This window comes from Periplaneta americana, chromosome 8, assembly GCF_040183065.1.
Source record: "Periplaneta americana isolate PAMFEO1 chromosome 8, P.americana_PAMFEO1_priV1, whole genome shotgun sequence".
NCBI classification, from domain to species: domain Eukaryota; kingdom Metazoa; phylum Arthropoda; class Insecta; order Blattodea; family Blattidae; genus Periplaneta; species Periplaneta americana.
This window is the reverse complement of record NC_091124.1, coordinates 177166511-177194239: the sequence shown is the minus strand read 5'-3', so window position 1 is coordinate 177194239 and position 27729 is coordinate 177166511. Positions and strand designations below refer to the sequence as shown.

At 35.7% G+C, this 27729-nt stretch overlaps 1 protein-coding gene and 1 non-coding gene across 2 annotated transcripts in view; both read right to left on the bottom strand.

The window, feature by feature from the left end:
* Positions 1–1677: 1677 nt before the first annotated feature.
* On the bottom strand, positions 1678–1748 carry TRNAG-GCC (transfer RNA glycine (anticodon GCC)). Its single transcript has one exon. It is a non-coding gene; the product is annotated as a tRNA-Gly (tRNA).
* A 10997-nt stretch (positions 1749–12745) lies between these two features.
* Positions 12746–27729, bottom strand: part of ND-42 (NADH dehydrogenase (ubiquinone) subunit ND-42) — a 34170-nt gene continuing 19186 nt past the window's right edge. Inside the window, exons 4-6 of the mRNA XM_069834109.1 lie at positions 25740–25904; positions 23554–23668; positions 12746–13093 (exon numbers count right to left, since the gene is read on the bottom strand). Of these exons, the coding sequence (XP_069690210.1) occupies positions 12992–13093; positions 23554–23668; positions 25740–25904 (382 nt within the window). The 3' untranslated portion in view covers positions 12746–12991. The remainder of the gene's footprint in view (positions 13094–23553; positions 23669–25739; positions 25905–27729) is intronic.

Sequence of the window (27729 nt, the reverse complement as noted above, 5' to 3'; positions counted from 1 at the left end):
ATCTTAAGTAAAACCATAGCATCAAGATAAATCCCTCTTCATTACTACCACTACCGCTGCCACCAACACCATCACCACCACCGCCACACCACCGTCAATAACATTGTATTTAGGGTTGAACATAGACGGAGCTATGAGGGGGCGTGAGGGGACACTGCCCCCCCCAAACTTGTCTGAACTCTTTTTTTTTTTTTCTATTAACGTTAGAAAATATTGAATTCAAAATATCTATTTTCCTTTGTTTATGATTAAGTTTCTGCGCTTAAATTTATGAATTAATGTCTTCAGATCATGTGTCTGGACTATAATATTTATACCTCATTTGAGGAATGGAAGCACTGTAATGTTTCTTTTGTAACAGCCTGTACTCGTGTGTTAGAAGTCTGCAGATGTTCAGGCCACCACTTAGAGATGTAGAAATAACATATGCACAACAATGCAGAAAAAAGAAAAGTGACCCTGGTATAATGTGTAAACTTAAAGACGAGAGTAAATAAAATAAATAGAGTTTACATTTCATATGATATCTTCAGGAAGGTAAGCTTCATATAAAAAAGTTTCTGTTAGCACTGTTAAAGTGTTTTATTGATGCATGCATGTGTTTTTGTATGAGAGAGAAAAAAAGGAGGGAGATTGTTTGAAGTTATGTTCTATTATAATTTGTAGTTGACCTACAGTTCAAGTCCTATACAGGGACGTCGCTAGGGGGGTGCGAAAGGGTGCGTAAGCAACACATAAAAAAATCGGAGCACCCCTTTCCGCACCCCAAAGGGCAATTTATTAACAAAATACTAGGCATAAATTATTTTGAAGAACAAAAACAAACAAACAATTTCTTAGGTGTGAAAAAACAACTACGTCCCATAGTGTATCGTAATGGATGTGATGAGCAATAATAATAATAATAATAATAATAATAATAATAATAATAATAATAATAATAATAATAAACACATGTATGGTCTGCGCGCAAGTACATGAAAGAACATTTTGGATTTTTTATGTACCACATTTTTACAGGTCGCACCCCATTTTTAAATCTCGCACCCCCCTTGCTCTGATCCTGGCGACGTCACTGGCCCTATACAACTCGGTCCGAAACATTGCGGATATGGATGTAACACTGTAAAAAACATGCCTCCCGAAAATACCTTTATTAAATGATCATATTCTGACACACTGTACCACGGTCAAGCTATAACAGGGAGAGGAGATAAATGATGTCCCCCATAACTCCGTTATATGGGGATTCTATGGTTTTGCTTTGCTCCCCCCAAATGATGTCCCCCATAACTCCGTTATATGGGGATTCTATGGTTTTGCTTTGCTCCCCCCAAGGAAACGGTTCTCTCTCCGCCTTTGAGGTTGAACACTTTGGTTGATTTTGTTCTCAGCCTATGAAAATTTTGAAGACTCACGGTTAGTTAGATTTTCTGTCCATGTAACCAATATAATGTAAGGAAAGAATAAGTGCGACGTTATTGGAAGGTCATTCGTTTCTCGGCATAATTTATAGATTGATGATATTAACGTTATTCTTGCTGTGTAAACAATTAACATTCTCGGGTTGGGTTACATTATAATACGTAACTGAGGTTTCGGTAAGCTTAGAGCTTCAGTCAAATTTCAACTCAGAATTAGCATAATATTCAATGAGGAGAAGAAGAAAAAAATAATTGCATCGGCCGGGAATCGAACCCGGGCCGCCCGCGTGGCAGGCGAGCATTCTACCACTGAACCACCGATGCTACAAGACTTCTAGTATTTCCATGCATACTGATAAATGCGAATTAAACAGTCAATCGCGTTTCGGCAAAATAGCAATGCTAAATACATAGGTTATATACGTAATATGTTATATTGCGATTTATCTCTATATTGTTATATTTAGCCTAATCCAATTTCGCAGCAGGCAGCAGCCATAATTTACAGTCTTGGCGAAACCAGACCAAATTACTAATTAAGGTTTCTTCGGAATCGGCAAAGCTTGAATCAAACTGTATCCGGAATTAATAATGCCCTGGTATTGGTAGCCAATATTGTAAAGGTAATTTGGCAATGATATATAAATGTAAGACATTTGGTAGCTACATGTATCAATATCTTGCACATCGAACCTCGAAATAGCTTGAGAACGTAGTTCACATTTTCATCACTAGATGTCAAACGGCAAAAAGCAAAATTGAAAAGCCGCCACTTACAAGACCGACAAATTACAGAGATCAGTAAAGGTAAAAAGGTATCCCCGTAACATGCCATGAAGGCACTTGTGGGTATGGAGGTAGAGGCCCATGCTTTCCATGACCTCGGCAGAGTCATTAAATATAATGTTATTTAGTGATTAGGCTATACCGGGTGGGCCAAGATAAACCGAACTCAAACCAAGTATTAAACATAAGAGCTGCAACTCGATTGTTGCAGTTTTCTTCACAAGCAAGCTTTACCCCCTCCCGGCGCCTTATCTCTTTCCGTTCAAGATGAAGGTCAATGTGCGTTGTTATTATTATAGCGTGCTGCTACAGTATATCGAATATCTTCTCCCATATCGAATTCTGTTTATTTTGGTTCACCCAGTATTCAAAGTGTTAGAGAGAAGTGTATAAAATCTATAAGAACATATTAAAAAATCCACTGATCAATAACTTAGCCATTTCTATGTTTAAAAAAATGAATGATTTCTTGTAAAACACGTTACTTTTAGTGAAAATGTTTGAATGTAAGGTATATTCTTTGTTATACTGGACCATGTACAATATTACATATACATTTTATAAAAGGCAGGGGTCTATTTTGTGATCTGGTATTTGAATAAATTTTACACTTCTGGCGGGGGGGGGGGGGCACTATAAACACTGTCTACTGTAAATTTTGACAGTCGAAAGTCATTTTTTTTTTTCATATATCTACGCAGGTGATGTGACTGTTCTCGAGAAGCAGAGCATAGGGATGAATCGAGAATGCAATGGGTCCCAAAGCGAATGTAATAATTTGTGTGATAAAACAAAAGCAATCACTTTTAACTCAGAGAGCTGTCATGTTTTCCTGAGTTCCTCAGTTTGCTTTATGAAGTGAAATAGCACAGTATATGATGATACTTTGTCCAAAAAGGAAGCAGAAAGTGCGTAGAGAATGACGTGAGAATATAGAAAAATTAAGAACAGTAGTATTAGGAAATAATTTATATTATTCTAAACATCACTTAATATGAATAGATAATTAAAAGGCATATTACTATGTGAAAAGTTATCTTCCTTGCTTTTTTTCTCTGCAAGTCTTTTTTAGGTTTTTGTCTACGTTTAAATTCATGCTAATTTCACATTCAATCGACATAATTACCAAATTATGCTATACTAGAGGCAGAAGAAATAGGCGGGTTTTTGGTTTTGGATGGAAACGACTCACCCCACACTTTCTCTAGCGGTTTATGACCTGGACAAAGAGACCTTCCTGTCGCTGTGTTCGAATGTTAGTTACTGACATATGCTCATCTGTGACACTACTGTGCTACAGTTTGTTCGCAAATACAGTATATCTCATAATAAACAGTATTTTTAAATACTAATTATCCCAGTAATCGCTATCATGTCTCAGTTGAGTCCTGATAACAAAAGCCATATTAAAGGCATTACTTAACAACTTTCTTGTTTCTTGGAAGAACTTAAGAACTGTGAGGTAATAAGCAACGCAACTGTCAGTGGCGCTTCTCTGCATTTGGTCCCAAGAATCTGTGCAAAAGGAAGAAGAAAAGCAGAAAACAATGATCTTGTGAAGCCATCTTTTTCATCATCAAAGAAGACGGGTAGAACATAAGAAGCCTGTTACTGATATAGACAATTTCCATCATTATTTCCTTAAATATGCACTCGTGCTGAATGAATAATTTATATACTGTGTTTAGCAGGTAAAATTACAAATTTTGTAAATTACATTGGTAATTTTGCGTCTTTCTGAAGTCGAAATTGCGATAGAAAATCTGAAAAAGTACAAGTCTCCAGGTATTGATCAAATTCCAGCAGAATTAATACAAGAGGGTGGAAGGGCAGTATCTAGCGAAATTTGTAAACTTGTACTTGCAATTTGGAAAAAGGAAATTGTACCAGAACAATGGAAGGAGTCCATAATCGTACCTATTTTTAAGAAGAGGGACAAGACTAACTGCAGTAACTTTCGAGGAATATCACTTTTGTTGACGTCGTACAAAATTTTGTCGAATATCCTTCTGAGAAGATTAACTCCATATGTAGATGAAATTATTGGGGATCATCAGTGTGGTTTTAGGCGTAATAGATCGACTATTGATCAGATTTTTTGTATTCGGCAGATATTGGAGAAAAAATGGGAGTATAAGGGTACAGTACATAAGTTATTCATAGATTTCAAAAAAGCGTATGACTCGGTTAAGAGAGAAGTTTTATATAATATTGTTATTGAATTTGGTATTCCCAAGAAACTAGTTCGATTAATTAAAATGTGTCTTAGTGAAACTTACAGCAGAGTCCGTATAGGCCAGTTTCTATCTGATGCCTTTCCAATTCACTGCGGGCTAAAGCAGGGAGATGCACTATCACCTTTACTTTTTAACTTCGCTCTAGAATATGCCATTAGGAAAGTTCAGGATAATAGACAGGGTTTGGAGCTGAATGGGTTACATCAGCTTCTTGTCTATGCGGATGACGTGAATATGTTAGGAGAAAATCCACAAACAATTAGGGAAAACGCGGAAATTCTTGTTGAAGCAAGTAGAGCGATAGGGTTGGAAGTAAATCCCGAAAAGACTAAGTATATGATTATGTCTCGTGACCAGAATATTGTACGAAATGGAACTATAAAAATTGGAGATTTATCCTTCGAAGAGGTGGAAAAATTCAAATATCTTGGAGCAACAGTAACAAATCTAAATGACACTCGGGAGGAAATTAAACGCAGAATAAATATGGGAAATGCCTGTTATTATTCGGTTGAGAAGCTTTTGTCATCTAGTCTTCTGTCAAAAAGTCTGAAAGTTAGAATTTATAAAACAGTTATATTACCGGTTGTTCCGTATGGTTGTGAAACTTGGACTCTCACTTTGAGAGAGGAACAGAGATTAAGGGTGCTTGAGAATAAGGTTCTTAGGAAAATATTTGGGGCTAAGAGGGATGAAGTTACAGGAGAATGGAGAAAGTTACACAACGCAGAGCTGCACGCATTGTATACTTCACCTGACATAATTAGGAACATAAAATCCAGACGTTTGAGATGGGCAGGACATGTAGCACATATGGGCGAATCCAGAAATGCATATAGAGTGTTAGTTGGGAGGCAGGAGGGAAAAAGACCTTTGGGGAGGCCGAGACGTAGATGGGAAGATATTAAAATGGATTTGAGGGAGGTAGGATATGATGGTTGAGACTGGATTGATCTTGCTCAGGATAGGGACCAATGGCGGGCTTATGTGAGGGCGGCAATGAACCTACGGTGGCCAGTAAGTAAGTAAGTAATTTTGCGTATTTATTTACTTAAGGAGATGATGTGATAAAATATATATCTCAGAAACCTATTTGTCTTTTCGTTTCATTTTTTTACTATGAACAACTCTCATACACTTATTTATGTGTTGAAATTGTTTGAGTGATTGATTATGAACTGTATCGATAAAAAAAAATATTTTCATATCAATTATATTAAATTTATATCTCAGAAACCTATGCATCTTTTAGTTTAATTTTTTTACTACAAACAACACATCATACATAATGTGGCCCGCCAAAGTGGTGTGTAACTTGGAAATGGGTCACAGTCCTGCCATCTATCCGCAGTATGCAGAACCCGAATCACGCAAAGTGAAGTGGGTAGGCATTAGACACACTCTCATAGACTTATTTATATGTTGACATTTTTAGAGTGATTAAGAACTGTCATTAGAAAAATATTTTCAAATAATTGTATAAAATCTTGGGAATCATTCTGGAAGTGAATCTGAAATTGTGATGACATGTTTTTGTGCTCAAAATATAAAGACAACATGGGTCTATGTACTCCTTGATTATTGTTGGTTAACATAACTTTCTTAGCCAGAAAAAGTTGTTTTCTTTCATTATAGTATAAATATTCGAATTAAAAATTACATACAATACTACAATAATCATATCTCCGATCTGGTGTTAGACAGAACAAAATGAATACTAGAGTTGTTGTATAGTGATATATTGAACTTCAGTGACAAATATTATGCACCTAGTCCAAAACAATAAAGAATAAAATGAATCCCAGTATTGAAAAATGAGAAATTTAGCAGGAGATTTAAAAAGATAGGGGTGTGGTCCTTGAGCAATGCACACATTTAAAAATGGCTGTAATAACAGGTCTAGATTCAAAACCCCCTAAAGACCATTTTGTTCATAATTAAGTTATGACCACGTATTGCTTGCTAAGAATGAATTCTAATGATATAAAAAGCCACTGAAATTAAAGCAAAAAGTTTATTTAAAGTCACTGTTAGGTTGAAAATTTCCTCTATCTGCCACCAGTTATCGTCAAAATCCTTTAATTTGCGAAAGTGGATATAGGGGATTTTGAATCTAAGGATTCACTTGTTAAAAAAAGGCATGGAGAATATTTAAATTAAAAAAAAAAAACAATCCATTTTTAACAAATAGGGCCATATTTCACCACAGTACCACCTTAAAGAATACACGGACACATAAGATAATATGAAATTTTACATTTAAATTAGTAATATAGGCCTATATATTTTTAGATAATGTAACATTTTATTTTATATTCTAATAACTTGTTTATTAAAGACATTTACAGCTGAAAGTTATTTCATTATTTAGATTGTTGAAGGCTATTAGTATGTTAACTTCATTCTTTTAGCAATTTTTCACAGAATAAGGTCAATTCCTTAATTGGTATGCTAAATGGACGGAGTTATGCAATAAGAGACCAAAGTGCCAAAAACCTGTTTCGAGATATTGGCCATTGAAATAAATGTTTTTTTTTATAAAACATTTTATGCAAGAAGTATTATAACATTCATATTATTACAAAAAAATAACACAAATAATACCAAAAAAGACTAACCAATGTTTGATAAGAGACCAGCAGTTGAATTAATATTTCAAAGCAAAATAAATAAATAAATGAATTTTACGCAATAAACGAATTTTTGCTTATAAATAGAAGCAAAATTCAGATATCGCATTCTTGATTTTTTCCGAGTTAAATTAGCCTGCCATCAACAGATTTGTGCAAATATCTAATTTTTTCCAAATTGTCGGTTGGTCTATTATCACGTAACTCCGTCCAATTATATCTATGTCAAATTGATGAATTGTGTTATGTTGTATTACTTATTCTTCACTGCTGAAGATCTTCAGTGTTATAATTAGGTAAAATATATTACGTTATATACCCGTAAAATGAAATATCATTTAAAAACTTGTCAACAAAATATTAGCTTGTGTAGACATAACTGAGACTGGAAACTTTTTCTATTGGCCCTTTTTTCATAGAATGTAGACTATTTCGACACTCCTTGTATTTAATTGTTGATGGATTGCAATAATACAGACGCATAATAGCACATTATGCAATGAGCCTATAATGATAGTAATTAAGAAGCGAGTATGGATGTTTATGAAACATAATTTTCATACTAGAACTGTAGGTCTACTACAAATTATAATAGGGCATAACTTAAAACAATCTCCCTATTTTTCTCTGTCATACAGAAACACATGTATACATCAATAACACTATGTAACAGTGCAAACAGAAACTTTTTTATCTGAAGCTTGCCTTCCTGAAGATATCATATGAAATGTAAATTCTAATTACAGTGAAACTTACCTTAACAGACACTTCCCAATAGTGGACTCCTCTCAATAGCGGACCTTTTAAAATTCCCCTGCAAAATAACATTGGCCCTTATGATAAAATTCTTCCAAATAGCGGACATTCTCAATAACGGACGCGAACACTGAAATGTATCTCCCAACAACAATTAAAACTTCCAAATGATGCACAGCGTGAAAGAAAAAAAAGAAAAAGACGATTGTAAATTAAACGGAATTCTTTGCAACAATCATTATCGTGCATTTGAACGTTCTTGTACTTTATTGAAGGTAAGCAGCACAGTTGTTAGTTGTGATACTGTACGTGAGCAGTCCATACTTTCTTAGTTTGTCAAGTTGAGTGTTCGGAAGTACAGTCACATTAAAAATGTCACAAAAACGTAAATGTCTGTCACTAAAAGAGAAACTGGATATTGTAAAGCATAGTGAGAAGGAGAAATTAAGTGTTCGTGAGCTGGCCACAAAGTTTAATGTGGGAAAAACTCAGGTTAGTGAAATTTTTAAAAACAGTGATATATTTTTTTTTTAAATCATACACTGAGAATGCAAATGAGAACACAAAAAGAGCTTTTCCTAAAACTGAGGGGCTTGCTATTGACATATACGAATGGTTCTGCAGTGCTAGAGCAAATAAGATGCCTTCATTAGGGATTTCTCTCTGGATGAATACTATAAACAATCTCACTGTCTACTGTACTGTACTGTAAAATATAGTGTTGAATATGTATGAGAAATTTTAATGTACCGTATACAGTACATACTAACGATTTTCTAAATAACGGACATTTAATTTTTCCCCGGCGGTGTCCGCTATTGGAAAGTTTCACTGTATTTTATTTAATCTCGTCTTTAAGTTTACACATTATACCAGGATCACTTTTCTTTTTTGTGCATTGTTGTGCAGTATGTTATTCATATCTCTCCAAGTAGCGGCCTGAACACCTGCAGACTTCTAACACATGAGTACAGGCTGTTACAAAAGAAACATTACAGTGCTTCCATTCCTCAAATAAAGCATAGAAATTATTATACATTCAGAAATTTAAAATAAATATTATAGTCCAGACACATGATCTGAAAACATTAATTCATCAATTTAAGCACAGAAACTTAATCATAAAAAAGCAAGAAAAATCTTTTGTGCGAGATCGTGCATATTTGTTTGGTTTCCGCACAAAACCAATCCGCGGAAAGTATAAAATTCCACATTCAGTATTCCCAACCTAACACACATAACAATTTCCCTCTTCTTACTGCTTAAGTGACATATTGATTTTACTGCTTTAGGCTTTTAACATATTATTTTTAGAGACGTTCAATATAGTAATAATAATTATAAATTGGAAACTTACCACTGCAATTTCACCTAAATTGCACAGTTAATTATTGTTTTTAAATATTTGCAAAAATTAAGTAAACTCTAAATCATTACATAACCTTACCGTTTGTTTTAAGTTCGCATTTATAGACTGGGGGGAAAAAAAGACAGACGTATATCATGGCCTGCTGGAGTATAGTAAACACAGAAAACATTTTAAAGCAACAATGTTGAAGATAGATATTCTTTTTTTTTGCAAATTTGGCGTCATTGAACAGAAACCAAGATGGAGATTTCATTGCAACTAATTAGAAATTCCTCTTTCAGGTATGTAATAAACGATCTTCGCACAAAATAATGTACGATACACGAGCGGTATGTTTTCTTTCAATTCTCGGAAATTAAAAAAGCTCAACCGCACAAAATAATGTACGATACACGAGCGGTATGTTTTCTTTCAATTCTCGGAAATTAAAAAAGCTCAACTATGTTTCGCTTTTTCAAACTTTTCCTCGAACATGAAAACTTCAACATACCGCTCTTGTAACGCATATTACTATTGAATTCAATATTTTCTAACGTTAATAGAAAAGAAAAAAAGTTCAGACAAATCTGCCCATAACTCCACCTATGTAACCACATTCCTGTAAGTATCGTGATTCTTTGTTTGGTGCCATATATTGATTCAACTACAACACCAGGTCTGATAGAGCATGCATGGTCAATCAAGAATGTTCCTCTGTCCCCCTCATTGCAAAAAAAACCACGATCACCATCTTCTCTCCATTTACTGAAAAAGAAAATTGACCAAATATTAACAGTTTTGTCTATCACCAATCCTTTATTACAACGTCTTCACGAAATAATGATATAACCTATGATGCAAATAATTATTAATGTCTCTGATGTTTTTTTTTTGTTTCAGTTATTTAACGATGCTGTATCAACTACTAGGTTATTTAGCATCAATGAGGTTGGAGATAGCGAGATGAGGCCGAGGATTCACCATAGATTACCTAGCATTCACCTTACAGTTGGGGAAACCTCGGAAAAAAACCCAACCAGGTAATCAGCCCAAGCGGGGATCGAACCCACGCCCGAGCGCAACTTCAGACCGGCAGGCAAGCGCCTTAACCGAATGAGCCACGTCGGTGGCTTTCTGATGTTGTTAGACTTAACAATAATAAAATAATATCAAATCGCGTTTGAAAACAGGTACAATTTGGAAAGTTTTTTTTAAAAACAGAGGACAGATTTTAGCTAGGGACAAAAGTATGAATTCGGAGACTGTCCCCAGGAAACGGGGACATCTGGTAACCTTACAATAACAGTATAATCAGTCTACTATATACAGTCGCGAAGCTCAATACGTAGTAAATATGCAAACATTAGATAGTTGCTCACCACTAGGATCGCTAATATCGCCTCATTACAGGCAATGCAAAATAGTACCGTCACAGTCTATTGTTTCTAGCACCCTCAAAACTCAAGCTTCGTGACTGTATATAGTAGACTGTGGTATAATACTGAATGAACATTGGTGTTTAAATGCAACAGCAACCAACAACTATTGTAATTTAAAAATCAACAATCAAAATATATTACAAACAGCTCGTGTTTCCCTTCACTCCTGACCCGGAATGATATCCACATCAGAAAGTATTAGAGTTGTACTTTCTGGTCCACGAGCTCTGTAATTTTAATTAATTCAATGTTAACTTTCTAGCATCTCTTGATGCTTTCTACTTGAGCTCACAGATGTTGCTACTTTGTCAACAATGTAACATTGTAACATGTGTTCAGGTTTTTGCCCAGCGACAGTCCTTATATATCGTAATTTATTTAATAATTCATTAATTAACAATCCGGCACACTCACATTCATACAAATTTCCAGACCCTAGACACCCTGAGAACTTTTCTTCAAAGAAAATTCATTGACAGATAAATCCAGGAAAAGGACCCGGGACCTGCAGACCACCAGACCATGGAGGCAGTCAAATGTGCAGTGTAGCAGATGAAAACAAAGATCAATATTGCATGTACGTGGTTCACAGTATGCCAGACTCCACAAATTGAAGTTCACGACTGTGTCCTGAAGAACAAAATATCTGAAAAAGTTATTCAAACTGACATAAAAAAAGTGTACATATCCTTCGAAATTGCTCGTATTTCAATGAAAATACCATTTATCGTGGTAATATCTATTTATAACGTTAATTCGCAATGAAACTGGCTTCAATTCAAAGTGTTGCAATATGACAAAATGTAAAGAAAAAAAAAAAGAGGAGGGAAAAGCATTTATCACGATTGTGATATTTTCATGCCTTATCAGTATTAAATAACAATGTAATTCTTATTTAAAGGAACTATTTCTTATAAATATATATCAAACAAACATATATATATATATATATATATATATATATATACATACATACATAGGTTGGATAAAAAGTAATGGCAACACTGCTGTCACGTGACGATGGTGCGTTCGAGAGCTGCCAGCTGTGTGGACATGAACAAGGACTGTTAGATGAGTTAGTGCAGCCAGCGGTGACAGTACTCTGTCAATCTACTGCAGTGTGTAGAACGTTCACTTTCATAGGGATAGTGCGAGCGCCCTAAGACCATCCTTACAAAACTAGAGCAACGTTCCTGGATCAAAATTGAAGTGGCACGAGGTCGTAGTGCACAAGAATGTTTTCAGGGACTGCGTGAAGCATGTGGCGATGCAGCGTTGCCATATCGCACAGTTGCACAATGGGTTAAAGCGTTCCGGGAAGCCCTTGTTGCACCGGTACCAAAGGGAAGGTGACGACTTTCTTGGACGAATCGTCGCTATGGACGAAACCTGGACTCGCTCGTATGAACCAAACTTGAAACGCCAATCAAATGAATGGAAGCATCCTGGTTCTCCTCGTCCAAAGAAAGTGCGCCCTACACAAAGTGCTGTGAAGGAGATGTTCATTGTCGCGTATGACATTGATGGGGTAATACTGCACCACGCTGTACCTCCAAGGCAGACGGAAAACGCTGACTACTGGAACATCCACCGTACTCACCCGATATGATCCATGCGATTACGATCTTTTCACCAAAGTGAAAGAACCACTGCGAGGGACCCGGTACAATACCAGAGATGAACTTATCCGTGCTTTAGGGCGGTCAATACGGAACATCAACAAAGATGAACACGCTGATGGTGTACGACGCCTTCCAAATATTTGGCAAAAGGTAATAAATAAGGGGGGTGACTATATAGAAGGCACGTAAATGTTGTACCCCTGTGAATAAAGCCATGTCAGAAATATCGCACTGTTGCCATTACTTTTTATCCAACCCAAGTATGTATATGTCTTGTTTCTACTCTTGATGTTACGAGAAAGGTGACTGTCCTACAACTTTATTTACATTGTGACCAGAATGATAAGAAATGACACTGAATTCTTATTGATCCTGTTAAAATCAGACATATCTGAATTCTTGAATATTGGGCCTTCTTATTAAGAGAGATGCTCGTAACTTAAAACCAAAGACAGAAACAAACTCTCAGAAAGGATGTTGGGCTAAAAAAAAAAGTAGTCAAGTTCCTTCAGTGACATTTATTAGCTCCACAGTTAGAAATAACATTAGGGAATAAACCTGTGCAATACAAGCTATTCTAGTAGCAGCACTTACCATTCTCATACCACTCTGAATACTGAGTCTACTTCTCAATGTGTAGGAAAACAGTTTCCACAATAAATATTCTTTATTGTAAGATATTTACAAGGCAATTCACAGTCTACACCTTTGAGCACACTGCCATCTACACAGTCCTATCAGCAACACACTCACGGTAGGCTAGACCTGTAGTCCTGTTTCTTCGTCTTGAACAGTAGGTTTGTATCTCCCATGTCTGTGTTGAACTCCTTGTCATACTTCATGCCTGGAGCCTGATAAAGCAGGGAGAACAATTTGTAAATTGTTTGGAGTAATAGCTACAAGCTGTTTATTGACTTTGTAAGAGCATTTGATACTCTGAATCACACAGCCATCTGGCAGACTCTATACGAAAGAAGAGTTCCTATCAAACTTATAAACATCATTAAAGGATTATATTGGAATGCCAGCTGCAGAGTAATTCATAAGAATAACATTGGAGAAGTCATTCATGTCGGCATAGGTGTAAGGCAAGGCTGCGTGTTATCACCGCTCCTCTTTAACCTGGTCTTAGATGCAACTCTAAGAATAGTGAATGTTTCCCCTAGAGGAATCCGTTGGGGGCTCTCCGGTAGACTAGAAGATCTAGACTATGCGGACGATATCTGTCTCTTAGCTCATTCCTTTAAAGATATGAAAGCCAAACTGCAACAATTGGAAAAGGAAGCACAGAGGGTGGGTCTTCAAATCAATATTAATAAAACCAAAGAACTGCGCATAGGTACCAATCAACCTACTCTTCTAACTCTAAGCAGCGGCGTAATTGAAAATGTGAAGGAATTTTCATATTTAGGCAGTATAGTCTCCCAGAATGGTAGTACAGATAGCGAGGTGAGAGTAAGAATAAAGAAGGCAAGATATGCCTTTGGGCTGCTAAAGCCTATATGGAAGAGTGCTGCCTATACAATAAATACTACAGCATCGTAAAATAACCCCAATAAATACTAAACTGAGAATTTTTAACACAAATGTCAAATCCGTGCTTTTATATGGCTGTGAAACCTGAAAAATAACTAAAACTATTATCAATCAACTACAAGTTTTTATTAATAGATGCTTGAGAAACATATTAAAAATATTCTGGCCCGTCCAGATATCCAACGAAAACCTATGGTTAAAAACTAAACAAAAACCAGTTGAATTTGAAATTCGGCATAGGAAGTGGGGATAGCTGGGACATACACTTCGCCGACCTCCAGATGACCCCGCCAGGAAGGCATTGGATTGGAATCCGCAGGGCAGCAGAGGAATTGGCAGACCCAAGATAACATGGAAACGAACTGTTCTCACAGAAGCAAAAACGATGGGGAAGACATGGAGTGAGATTAAGGAGTTGGTCAGGAATAGAGTCAGATGGAGAAGCTTTCTGAGAGCCCTATGTTCCACCTAGGAATGATGGGAATATTGATTGATTGATTGAATAGCTACAAGCTGCCAGTGTGATTTAACTAAGTTATCATTCAAAACTTATTAAAATCACAAAGCAATATGTAAGAATAATCATCAACTTAAATCAAAATTATGAATAGTGGTGGTCTCTTCTTGAAGAATTTTAATATAATTTTGAAATTATATTTTTTCTGAAAATCATAGATTTTAGGTGTTAGCAGTTTCTGATACCTTGTTCTTGGTAGCATCCAAAAGTTCAATATTTTACTATGAGGCAAACATTTTAGATTTTGCAATCATATTTTCCTAACAGGACTACCAAATCTTATTTTCTCTATTTACAGAGTTAGCATTTTGTGTGGTTGTTCATTTTCAACAAAGAAAAGTATGCATTAAAACAGGTGTGTCGTTGAGGGAAATGAGATCTATCTGTACTACCCCCACCATAGAGCCTCCAGTATACTGTAGTACTATGTTACTTCATGGGAGGTAGAACTGTTTACAAGATCAAAATGTTAGTCATTTATTAGCATAACTAAAACAATGTATTGTGGCGATATTTCGCCATCCGGTATTTTCTTTCTTTTATTTTTATCTGCTTTTACTTATTTCCGTATTCTTGTACAGTAAAACTTTTATTATCCATGGTAATGAAGGGTGTGGAGTAAACGTTAATAAAAAGAATCGGATAATCCGTACCATATAGTGTTTTCATAAATTAAATGCATAACACAGTTTCCTAATTCCCTCCGTGGTCTTCTGTTTTAACATGCCAGGTAGTGGATCAGACTTTCACTAATTTAAGTCTGGTTTTCAATGACGGGTTTTTAAGAGTGAAGAAAACTCCTTATGACGGCTGTCTGTGGAAAGATAGGAATAGTACAGGTCTCCTGTTGTAGATTTACATACTTATTACATTTATATTTGTTTTTAATTAAATCGTGCACAGTTGTAATTCCTATTTCCTATTCTGATGTGAGATGAACCACAGTTTCTCTTTTCTCAAACCACTCAATTACTTGCACTATTTTTCGTAGCACAACTCCTTTTCTCTGACATCTGTGGAAGGCATTTTGCATAGAATTTAGGTCTCTTGAAGAGTAGACCATACTGTATAAGAGTAAAAGTTTGTAAAAAAAAACACTCGTACTAATATAATTTACAGTAATTCATATTTTTTCTGCAGAAAAAAAAAAGCAAGAGAGAAAGACAGTCAGATGATCCACCAATCGGTTAATAGGGTGATGGAAAATCAGTGTTCTACTATAGTACGTTCTATTATTTCTTGATTCTTATGTTAGATGTCTCTTCTCTTAGTAGTTTTGGTTTTTCCCCACTATGTTTCGTCATTTTTATTTTTATAGGCATACAGGTAGCTTGTTTCTATTCTTGTTACGAATACAATACTACTATTGCATGAAATAGGTTTGAATATCAATACAGAAAAATCAAGCACCATCATTATCAACAATGGAAAACATGAGCAAGATCAAATTTCAACTGCTATGGGTTATATTAATAGCATCGGTGTAGACGAAGAAATGAAATATCTAGGCACTACATTTAAACAAACACTAACATTCAATGAAAACCAAGTTTTGGAAAAATCGAAGACGCACCTCAACAAACTAACATCAAGTCATTTGCTTCAGGTCACAACAAAAATTAGTCATCTTAAACCAGTTCATCGGCCCAACTTTAATATATCCATTTCAAACTGCATCTGTGGATCTGATCCCCAAAAAATTCCTCATTAAAGCTGACAATATGATTAAAAGTGCAGTAAAGGAAATATTACAATTGCCAGGTGACACTCCTAATAGCATGATATATACAAGTATCAAATAAAAAGGATTGTCAGTGATCCGCGCTACACGGGAAGCCTATCTGCAGCAACTCAACATCAATACCAAGCTAGAACACCTAAATGACCAGCAAGTTAATGCTGTACGAGACTACGAAACTATAAGAACTCGTTGCTTGTCGGAATTGCAAGTGAGCAGAGATGAGGCTACAGGATCCGTGAAGCAATTAAGGCAACATCTTCGGTACCGTGAATTTAAAACCTGGTGTGCATACCCCCAGAAGGGAAAAGGAGTTGTATTGTTTGAAGACGTACCTGCAGCCAACTCGTGGATCATCAAGCATGAAGGATTATCAAGTTCTGAATGGAGAGATATGCTAAAAATGACTGCAATGGTGGTACCAGTACGTTCTCTTCCTGGTCGCTCTACAGGCACAACCCACTGTAGGCACTGCAGTGAGTATGAAACCTTACCACATGGGAGTTGCCCACAGGGAGAAGTACTCGGAATAAAACGTCACAACATCATACGTTCTATGATCGCAGATGCACTTTGATCCAAAAATCTAGACGTTCACGAGGAAGTTCATTGTATTGCTGATGGTGGAACCAATCGTAGGATCGATATCATAGCTATAAATAGGAATAAACAGACAGCCGAAATAATTGATCCTACAATCAGATTTGAAATCTCAGCCACTCAACCATCTGAAGTGAATGAAGAGAAAAAGAAAATCTACGAGTCCACGATTCAGTACCTACTGGCGAAATACAACATAGAAAAAATCACAGTTACCGGTCTCTTCTTCGGAGCGAGAGGCACCATTCCGAAAGCCTTTGTAAAGTGGAGGGAAAAATACAAGCTGACGAGAGATCAAGATGCCATCGTCACCACCATAATAAAATTTTCTGTAGCGATATTTCGTCAGCATCTTTATGGTGTACATTTAATTTAAATTATATTTGGTTCTATTTTTTTTTTCTTATGTCTTAATCAATTTTGTCTGAAGCCTGTTTATATAATTTTTCATTTTAAATTTTATTGTGAGCTATTCCGTGTCGCAGGGCAAAACCAAAATATGGGGTCAGAACAATAAATTAATGTTTTGGGGTGGAGATTGTGTACTGTTTATTGTTTATTAAATAACATGTACAAAAATACAGTCTTAATTCTTCCCTGAAGGAGTAAAAACTCGTGCTCAAGGAGCTATCTAAACACATACTTAACACAAAGATAATTATTTGATACAACGTGGGTAAAGGAAAGAAAAAAAATTATAGGAATAAATTAACTTTAAAAAATACAATTTCAATTTTAACAAAAATTACTGTGATTGGTACTTCTGAATTGTAACAGAAATATTTGTTTTCCTGTTTCATCACGTCTCCGCTGCGAGTAGTCGACCCAGAACCATGGAACTGAGAGCAATACTCTAATGCACTGGCTCTCCCATCCATTCGTGTTTGCTTCTTCCTGCAACATAGCTTAGTAGTGTCTCTAGTGTGGGACAATGCCAGCCAGCATATAATAGGAATGACTTTCTACTGTACCCCATTTCACATGTGGCGTGATTTGTGTATAGAGAAATTATTCTTTCGTATGATGAAGTGATTGTCGGTTACCTTGAGGACTGAGGTTACGTTCCCGAGCTGGAGAGTGAAGAGTGAACTTTGTTACAGCCATGGAACTAGAGTTGTGTGACAGACTGATGGCTAGGTTTCACATGGAATTCGTATTGGGTTATAGTGCACACCTTGGAGTCTAGTTTTTTCTTGGTTGATGTGAACTATGAACTGTGATCAGAGTTTTTCTCATTCGGCATGGGTTTTACACAGATTTTCTATAGTGCTGTTGGATCGCAAGTTACATGGGAGAAGCACGGCGAGTTATACATAAGGGAAGAGTCAATTTCACTTTTGGGGATATGGCATATGGGTTTTTGGATTTTAGTATACGTTCCTAAGGTTTCTGTAGTAACACTTCTGAGAGATGTTATTCTGTGTAACGGCTGTCCTTGGGAATATGAGTGGTTGTGTGTTAAACTAGTCAGTAAGATTTCATTATATTGTGTTACTCAGTATATTGTGACGGCAGGCCGGATATTCTCGGCGCTTCGGGGAACTTCGTGTACATTCGGCAGAAGAGAGGGGGGCGCGAGTAGGTGGCGCGGATGTGACGAAGGGAGAGGGGGGGAAGTAAAGCAGCTGGCAACTGAGGGGCGAAATCCAGAGAAGTCTAGAAAGGCGCCATCTTCTCAGCATCTGTAGAAATCGTACTTTCTAGAAAGCTAAGGTTTAGTTATAAATAGGAGACGCAAGTGAGCTGACAGTAGTTGTAGTAGTCGTTGCTAGTTTTTGGACAGCAAGCCAGTCAGTCTTCTGTAGCAGTGAAGCCAGCTTCGAGACCGGAGTTCGACTTGAGAGTGTCCGCAGCTGTGTGAGCGTCCTGGCCAGTGGACTGTCGCCAGAAGTCCTGAGTTCGAGTGCAGTGGACCGCAGTTGGGGGACCTGAGTTCGAAGTTCAGTGGACTGTCTCTGAAGGTCTTGGGTTCGAGATACTGTGAAATTGAGCGACTGAGCTAGAAGAACTAGCCAAGGCAAACGAACTGTGAACTGTGAACTGACAGTTTTGTGTTGTAAATAGTGCTTTGTAAACATTAGTTGAGATTAGGAGTACATTGTTGTTCTCAATAATCTAAGTGAATTGTCACTGTCGTCTGTGGAGTGCAATAACGAATACTGTGTTGCTGTGTGGAGTGGAAATCCCATTGTTGACGGGAGTGTTTAAATTAAATTGTAGAAAGTGATTATTGTTGTGAGAATAAAATTACATTACTGTTTTGTATAAAAGTTACAATATATTTCTTTAATTTTCATTGTTAATTAAATGTTGTTTTTTGGTTAAGTTGAAAGGCATTATCTGTCCCTCTCATTGGTTCTATATGACAATTTGAAATGTTATTCAAGATCCAGGGAATCCTAGAAAGTTATGGGGTCTAGTGGCATTATAGTATTTACAGCAATACATTGCTTCCAAGCATAATATTCTTTATTCTGTGAGGAAAATGTAAAAATTTTAGCAATTGTTAAATTTTTAATATTTGGGTCCAGAATCCAGAGTAGGCACAATCACTGGAAGTAAAAGAAGATATATTACAATAACAAATTCGGGATCATTTTATGTTATTATTCAAAACAGAAAAGAATTCACATATATACAGTGATGCAAACATTGCAGCACACATCCACCGAAATTATGCCAATTAGGAAACTCTTCTTGGTTTATTAATAATTTATGTAGCTCAATTCCCGACTTTCCACAGTTCCGTAGATAGAGTACCACTCTGCAAGTGATGATAATTTCGAATTTTAAATTATGTGGGACTTTCTGGTTTTACTGAAAATTGTAATGGTGTGTGTGTAATGAGAAATCTTGCTAGTTCAGCACTGAAATTGTTCTGGTCTTGTTCATGTACACAATCAATCTTCTTAATGTATCCAGTTGTTTGCTGACAACATAAAGTCCATTATAGTCCACTGTAGTCTATTCAGTTGTTGTTTTTCGCGAGAAATGAGGGGTATTTTGATCGGTGTTCATTATAGATGCCTGTTGCTAGTAGCCAGAGGTGGGGTGTAGTCAATATTAAATGGGGGGTAAAGGAGAGTGTCACCTGCATTAAAAGTTAACGTACAAGACTGTTTTAAATATGTACAATAATAATAAGCTGAAATTAATTAAATACAATCAATGTCCCAGATCGATAACACCATAAGAGCCTAAACAATGACAATGTAGAAGAAATTAAAAAAAGCTACAACATTTTCATCAAATTTTTCTTATAATTATAAAATTTGTGTTATTTAACTTGTATGAGATTCCTAACATTTCTCACATACTTAAACATTTTGGAGATTAAATATAGCCAATGCTGTCATTATGTTAGTTTGTTCTTTCTTCACAAATGGTTGAGTAAAATTAATGACTAAAAATTGTAGATCTTCATGTCAAATGTAAGTACCTTGAATACTTTGGCTAATAAATACCTATTGTATTTCACTATCTTTACTTCATTTCACTTATTCATAAAGGTCTCTGCTGTCTCATGAAACATTGTTCTGCATAGATTTATATAGTCTCAATTGAGATAAAGACCTACAGAAATACAAATCTTCCAATCAATGGAGTTGGTTCATAATTCTGCCCAGCTGATCACAGGCTTTCTTGCACGATAGTGTGTTTTCTCATTGTTACAGCAAACTGCCACTACAACTGAAAGTTGATTTTACTGAATTCAGAGTTGCCAACCTAGATATGTTGAAATATTACAAATAACTGCTCCAGAATTGTAATGAAAATCACTGCCGTTCATGTATGCTACAATCCTACAATGCATGTAAAATTCATACGCAAAAGACAGTGTTAATTAATATACATTACACAAAAAAAAAAATCCTGCTTTAGGCCTACTATTTATATTTTGTAATGAAACGTATTTTTAAAATGAACCCTAACCTCAACAATATCGCCGTAATGGAAACTCAAATTAAAAATCTGCAAAAATAAATCAGTTAGTCCTAGGTCTAATCCAAGCTTTATTGAAATGAAATATGGTAACATTCAGATTAAAGTAATAAAATTAAAATGTATTTTCTTTAGCACTGTAGCGTATTTTATTTTATATTCATGTCTATAGATAACATATATAACCATTATTTCCATGATTATTGTGTGGAAAATCTCTAGGCATATTAAATAGAGAATGGAGAGAGACGAACAAAGTGGAAAACCACAAGACATGAAGTTCATTTTACACTTCTCTTTCTACGGTACTACGAGTGATGTGAGAGTAAACCTTTCATGTCAAAATGTTACAATTTCTCCCCCTTATATCTCGAACAGACATATCACGTCAAAAAATACAGCAAGAAACATTATTGAACATGTGGAAACTGTTGTTGTTGTTATCTAATGTGGAAACTGAAAATATAGTACGTACTTAACAATGTGCATCAACCTGTGTTTGCATTATGTAAAAGGTGTCCACTCTTGAAGCTTTGTTCAATTCCTTTATATTCTGTCACTGGCATAGTATGTTGTACTGTACATATTTAATTATGTACTTGCGAAATATCAAGATTATTTAGAATTAATGAAGATAACATAACAATCAAATAATGATGAAATAAGAATGACAGAAAAAAAACAGTAAAACCTCGATAAGACGCGCCCGCGTAATATGCTTTTTTTGTCCGGTCCCTGCACATTTCATATATAACGCCTTTATAAAATACCCCGTTTGTTGCGCTCAAGTCCTGCATAATACGTTGTTTTTGTGGAATATTTTCGATGTAATTTTCAGCAATGTACTGTAACAGCAATGAAACATCTTGGTCATTGAACTCACTGGTGCTATTAACCTGAAAAGTATTGGCCTTCGACCCTTTACCTGCTCATTTAAACATTCATACTTCATACCTTAGTACATCCCACCCTCTTGTTACACTCTCTTATTCGACTCCTTACCTGCGCGCTTAAAGCCTACATACAGTTACAATACCTCACCCTCTTGCTAACCCTCTCTCTCAAACAGCATTCCTCACTCGGCCGTAATAAAATTCTGGAAATTTTTGCTGGGCAGTTTGTTGTCCTTTAGTGTATTGAAGTGTCTGTGAATGTGATTACAATGAGTGTTAAACGAAAAGCCCTTTCTGTGTCGGAAAAATTGGAAATCTTACAAAAGTATGATGAGAACAGTACTCTTACTCAGAAACAACTCTCTGATTCATTAGGAATCCCATCATCGACATTAAGAATGATAATAAAAAATCGCGACTCAATCACTACAGCTGCGACGTCATCGGGAGGATATAAGCGCAGGAAACTGAAGTCTGGTAAACATGAGGGCTTGGAGAACACGCACACGGCAAACAACTATAAATGACTTTTTTTTCCCGAAAGAATTAAGTACAGTAATCACATAATGGAGTAATACTATATTCCTTTCATGAATCATGTATTTCAATAAAGAAAAATGCTAATAGATACTGTATATAAGTCAAAATTAGTATACCCGCCTAATACGCGGTCCTGGTTAATATGCGATTTACACCCGGTCCCTTGAACAGCGTCTTATCGGGGTTTTACTGTACTTCCAGAAAAACTTTCCCCACAATCAATACAAATCATTTTTGTGTGTGTTTTTTTTAATATTCAACAAAATTTTGCTGTCCAACTATTTACTACACCAACAAACTGAAATACAGTAATGGTAATATTGTAATATGTAATTTTTTTTTCAAACAAGTAAGTAATAATTTTCCTTACAGACTGTGATTTCATAACATGCACTAATATTTAAACTAACTTATTTGTATATATTGTAATAAGAATGAAAATAGTACATTATGCAACGAGCCTATAATGGTAGTAATTAAGACGCAAGTATGCTTATGAAACGAGCGCAAGCGACTTTCATAATTTTCATACGAGCGTCTTAATTACCATTATAGTCAAGTTTCATACGACTTTTTATGCTCGACCATATTTCTAACTTGAAATTATTCATAAGTATTCATGTTATTCTTATCTGACTGAGGAGCGGAACTGACCTTGTGCAATACCTCGTAAATTGTGAGATGTGCGCAGACGCGAAAGTATTGATTTTTTCCGAGAAACAAATGTCGACATTGACCTTCATATAATCTAGAGAGTAAAATAAACATTAATCTTGATATAACCTTGAAATTGAATTAGACATTGAAAAACGAGATGACAAATTGAATTTATTTGAATATTATTTACAATTAACGCTAATTATTATAGTAACAGAACTGACTTTATTTCAAATATAAGTGATTTATTGTGCAATTGGTGAAATGAATTTGTGGGAATATGCTTTGTGAAAGGCAGGAAGATGACGGTGAATTGATGTTAATTTGAGTGTTGTTTTTTTTTTTCAACTGAGTTTAATATTGTATTTGAGATTTCAATTTTATTTTGGATCGAGTCTTCAACATAACCTTCTGTGACAGTATTGGATTTCCAGCCTCCATGACATTTCAATGTTGTGATGTCGCCACCAGCGTCTACTAAAATTGTCGCAGAACTCCTGCGAAAACAGTAGTCTTTTGATTGCATATCCGAGAATAATCGATACTTGCACTTTCATATTGCTACAATGGTATTTTCTGATTGGTGGAACACCTGAACTTTAATGAATAGGTGTACTTTAATGAGGTCCATTAAAGGGCTGCTACCAGGTGTATAATTACTACATTTCAGCATGGTCGAGCATAAAAGATTTTACACAGACTTCCAAATCATCAAATACTGTTGTCGTGCCACAAGATGGCAGAGAAATATTCTAGGCGGGATAGAGGAAAGTCATGGAATACTACAATTATGAATAGAATACAGTACTATGTGCATGAGCCACAGTTTCCCCCCTGCCCCACCTGGAACATTTCTTTGCCATCTCGTGGTGCGACAACTATACTTACATTTAACCACAGCTGTTTGAATGCATGTGCATCATGCCCATCTACAACAAGTTCTGGGACATCAAATCTTGGAACCAAGAACAGGTTCATCAGGTTAGCCTTGTCTGAGGTGTACCTATATTGTAATAAATAGTACATAAATTAATTTTCGTCCATATTATGTTTCACAATTTAGAGATTTTATTTGCCTTGTTTTACAACTCAGAGAAAATACTGAAAACTGTGAGAGGTAAACATAGGTTTAGGAAGTTTCAAGTTCGACTTTATCATGATACAAAGTTAAAAAAAAAAAAACAATACTGTACAAAAATCAATTTAAGGATTCAAGAGTACACAGAAACAACGTTTTTCAACATTCCTGATACCGAAAAAGTTGGTAAAAAGTGTGTGACAGGAAGATGTGACAACCATGTATTCAGTGATGTTAGAAGCAAGTCAGAAGCAAGATGAGCAAGGAGGAGGAAAGACATAGCCACCGATGTCGCTCTGTGATGTGATATTGCTATCTGTTCACTTTTATTTTTGTGATATCTCAGATACCATTCAAAACAACAATAATGATATTAGACTTATATATTATCTCCTCTTCCTGATTCGTCTCTCAAAAGCACCCTATTAATTAGTTACCTTTCATCCTATATAACTTGCTTTATAAATGCCAAACATATGAAAAACTTATCAGATTATCAGGAAACAATTGGCATTCATACAGTCCTCTCTGTAGATTAAGAACTCAAACAGTTTCATATTCATGGTTCAAGAATTAAAACAGAAAATCAACAACCCGAATTTAAAAAAAAAACTTACAAAATAAACCAAACCCTTTAACTCTATTAAATATAGAGTATAATCTAAATTTAACAGAAGAAATACTGAAATCAGAAGTAAAGACTGAAATAATGAAACAATTGTCTTTAGAGACAATTAATATTAGATACCCTCCATAAAACTGGCTTCATTTATACACCGATGGATCCTTGATCTCCAGGGAACAAGCTGCAGGTGCAGGTGTTACGTGCTGTCTCTTCTCACTTTATAAATCTTTTGGTTATGGAACAACAAGTTTTGATGGAGAAATAATTGCAATAAGTAAAAGTCTCAGGAATCTTCTATGCCACATCAATAAATTTAAAAATGCAGTTATATTGTCCGACTCCAAAGCAGCTATTCTATCAATAGTCTCTAGACACACACCTTCATCTCAAACAGCAGAAATAACTAAAATGCTCTCTCAATTAATATCACTCAATAAAAGAATTGTATTCCAATGGATACCATGCCATTGTGGAATCCTGGGAAACGAGAATGCAGATGCTTTAGCTACTTACAGACCTATTACTAAATCTACGTATTACTCTGTGAAAAGATTTATTAAACAAAATTTGATAACACAATCTCAAGAGAAAAAATGGAACTCTCTGCATCATAATCCACAGTTAACTCCAGATTTACCATGCAAATCGTCTCTAGCTGCATTCAGATTGGCAACAGGCCATGACTGTTTGGCCAAATACCTGCATAGAATTGGAATATATCAGTCCCCTAACTGCCCATTATGCAACTCAAACCAAGAAATGGATTCGGAACACCTCAAAATCTGTGCTTCAGTGACTGACCATGACAATATCTTTGAAAAATATTGGAGTGCAGTAAAATAAAAACAGATAAAAAATAAAATAGAAGAAATTTCTTTAATTGTTGTTGTTGGGACTCCAAATTTATGACAGAATGAGACGAATTGTTTTGTTATAGTCCCTTTAGCACCCACCTTTAATTCGATGACTTCTACACTACCAGTCAAAAGCTTTCGCACAACTATGAATTTGTGGTTAAAACAGGGATTTCGTTTTGAATATTCTATCAAATCATAAAGCTAGAGAGAGAAAGTATTTATTTTGTTGTTCTATTTAGTTTTTCGATGCATTTTGTCACTGTATGTTTGGCTCTTTAATATTGTAATCCGACAGAATAAAAATTTGGCTATCTTTAATTATTTCGGTGCACATGCGTCAATCCATTTCCACAAATAATTCTGAATATCTGCAGGGAGTAAGCACATTGTTATTCAGTTCTAGTAGAAGCAATGTAAACCAGACACAATGCTGAGTAGTCTAGCTCTGTGGGAATTTTCTAAGTTAATAAAGAAATTTTTCTCTTAATGTTACAAGCTAAGGCAATGAACTCACTGAATTCTTGCAGTGTTCCAATCCCATTCACTCTCCAGCCGCCAATCTTTCATCTTGGGATCATATTTATCAAAGTTGTCAAAATCAATTCTCTCGATATCTTCAACTACTACTTCCACATCTCCATAACTGGACCAATCATAGATCAGCAGCTCTGCGTGAGTTCTATAAAATCAATACAAACAAAATCAACATTATAGCTGCATATAGCACACTGGTTGTTTAGGCAAATGTTTATTTCGTTAGAATGAACATTTAGAGAATTTAAGAAAAAGGGAGCATATGAAAAGTACGAAAATAAAGGTACTGTCAACTTTCGATAATTTGCAATCCTTTTGGGGGGGGGAAGTAAAGTCATTTCCGTTTTTATTCGATTTATGCTCCCTCTCTCCTCTCAAACTTTTCTTCTCCCTCTCTCCAATCCAACATCTTTTGACCCATGACAATGCTGTAGAGATTCCTGCCACAATGACATCATTATTTAAAAATCTAGAAGAACGTGAAGGTATAGAAGACGACATTACTGAATGGTTAGAAGTTGATAAGGAAGATCAAGGATACAGACAAGAAAGTGAGGGCGATATCATACAAGATTTGACAGCTGGTTGTGGAAAGGATGGCACAGATAACGAAGAATGTTAGGATGAAGTCACGAAAGTTGCACACACCCAAGCTAGTATTGCAGCTAGTGCTGCTTATGATTAGATTTTCTCCGGAGCGGTTGTTTGTGCGCTTTCAATCGGAGACCTCCGGTTACCTCCGAATGATGCCGCGCAGGTTGTATATGTGCTGTGGCGCAGACATACATTTTCCGCTGAGCATTCCTTTAATCGGATCAGGTAGTGATTCGAGTCCGCTGACGTCCGCGTATCTTTTAAAATAAGTTGTAATTTGTTGTTGTTCATTCTCTCTTTTATGTTAATCTCTCTCTCTTTTTCTTCGGCTCTTTTTTTTTTCTTGTGTTCCTTAAAGTGCTACGTTAGCCGACAGATTTTTTTTTCTAGTTTTGAAATTCATAGTCTATGTGGAAAGACATATTAGTTTTATGTTATTGATCAAATTAATAACATTCAATCTAACTGCAAAACTAATGCAGAAGTAAAACTTTTCAGTAGCTAATGTAAACATTTATACTTTAATTCTCCTAGAAACTCTCGTTTAATCGCAAACAGGGTTTGTCAATTATTATTCTAATCGGTTTAGTTTAACGTAAAATGTATTAAGCGAGCTTCAGAATGGAACAAAAGAAACGTGGGCCATCAATGGGACAAAGTTTACTGTACAACATAATTTATTCCTATTCTTCACCAGAAAGGATTGTGATTATTGTGTTAAAGGGTGTCAGCATTTGAACTGCCTCTTCTAAAACGCGCCACTCTTGCTCTGTAATAAAAATATAAGTGGATATCAACTTAAGGATAATTGTAATTACATTATTACCACATGTTTCTTTAGTTTCATTCAGAAATATTTTAATCCAAACAGTAAAATATAACTCAAGTCGTCTTTTAAATATTTCATATGTTTTTTATTGCCTCGAAAGTTACGTTTTAGAGAAATTTCAAGACTTTTTCCTAGACTGTGAGCCTTTGGGAACAATAGCACTAAAACAATTTAAAAAGAAATGATATCAAATGTTTTGTGTAATTGTTTTCATCAAGTGTGCAATTGTGTGATCGCTTCAAATGGTCTAACAAATTCGAAGTTCCACCACTCTTAGAGTAAATTCGCCCACAAAGTTTACTGCGTACGACTTTATTATTACCTTCAACTATATTAAAGAGTTTCCATGCGATGGATATCCGATTTGGTGCCATTTTATTCCTCTAACAACTACCGTCAGTCCGTATGCGCCAGTCGTCCTTGAGCTAACTGTCGCTTTGCTCCGAACCATCGCATCCCTCCGTATGTCCCCTGTTCCACCTACGGTAGTACCGGAGATCACCGGTGGAGAGCTTTATTCGTAATCTCTGATTCCTCCACGGTAGTA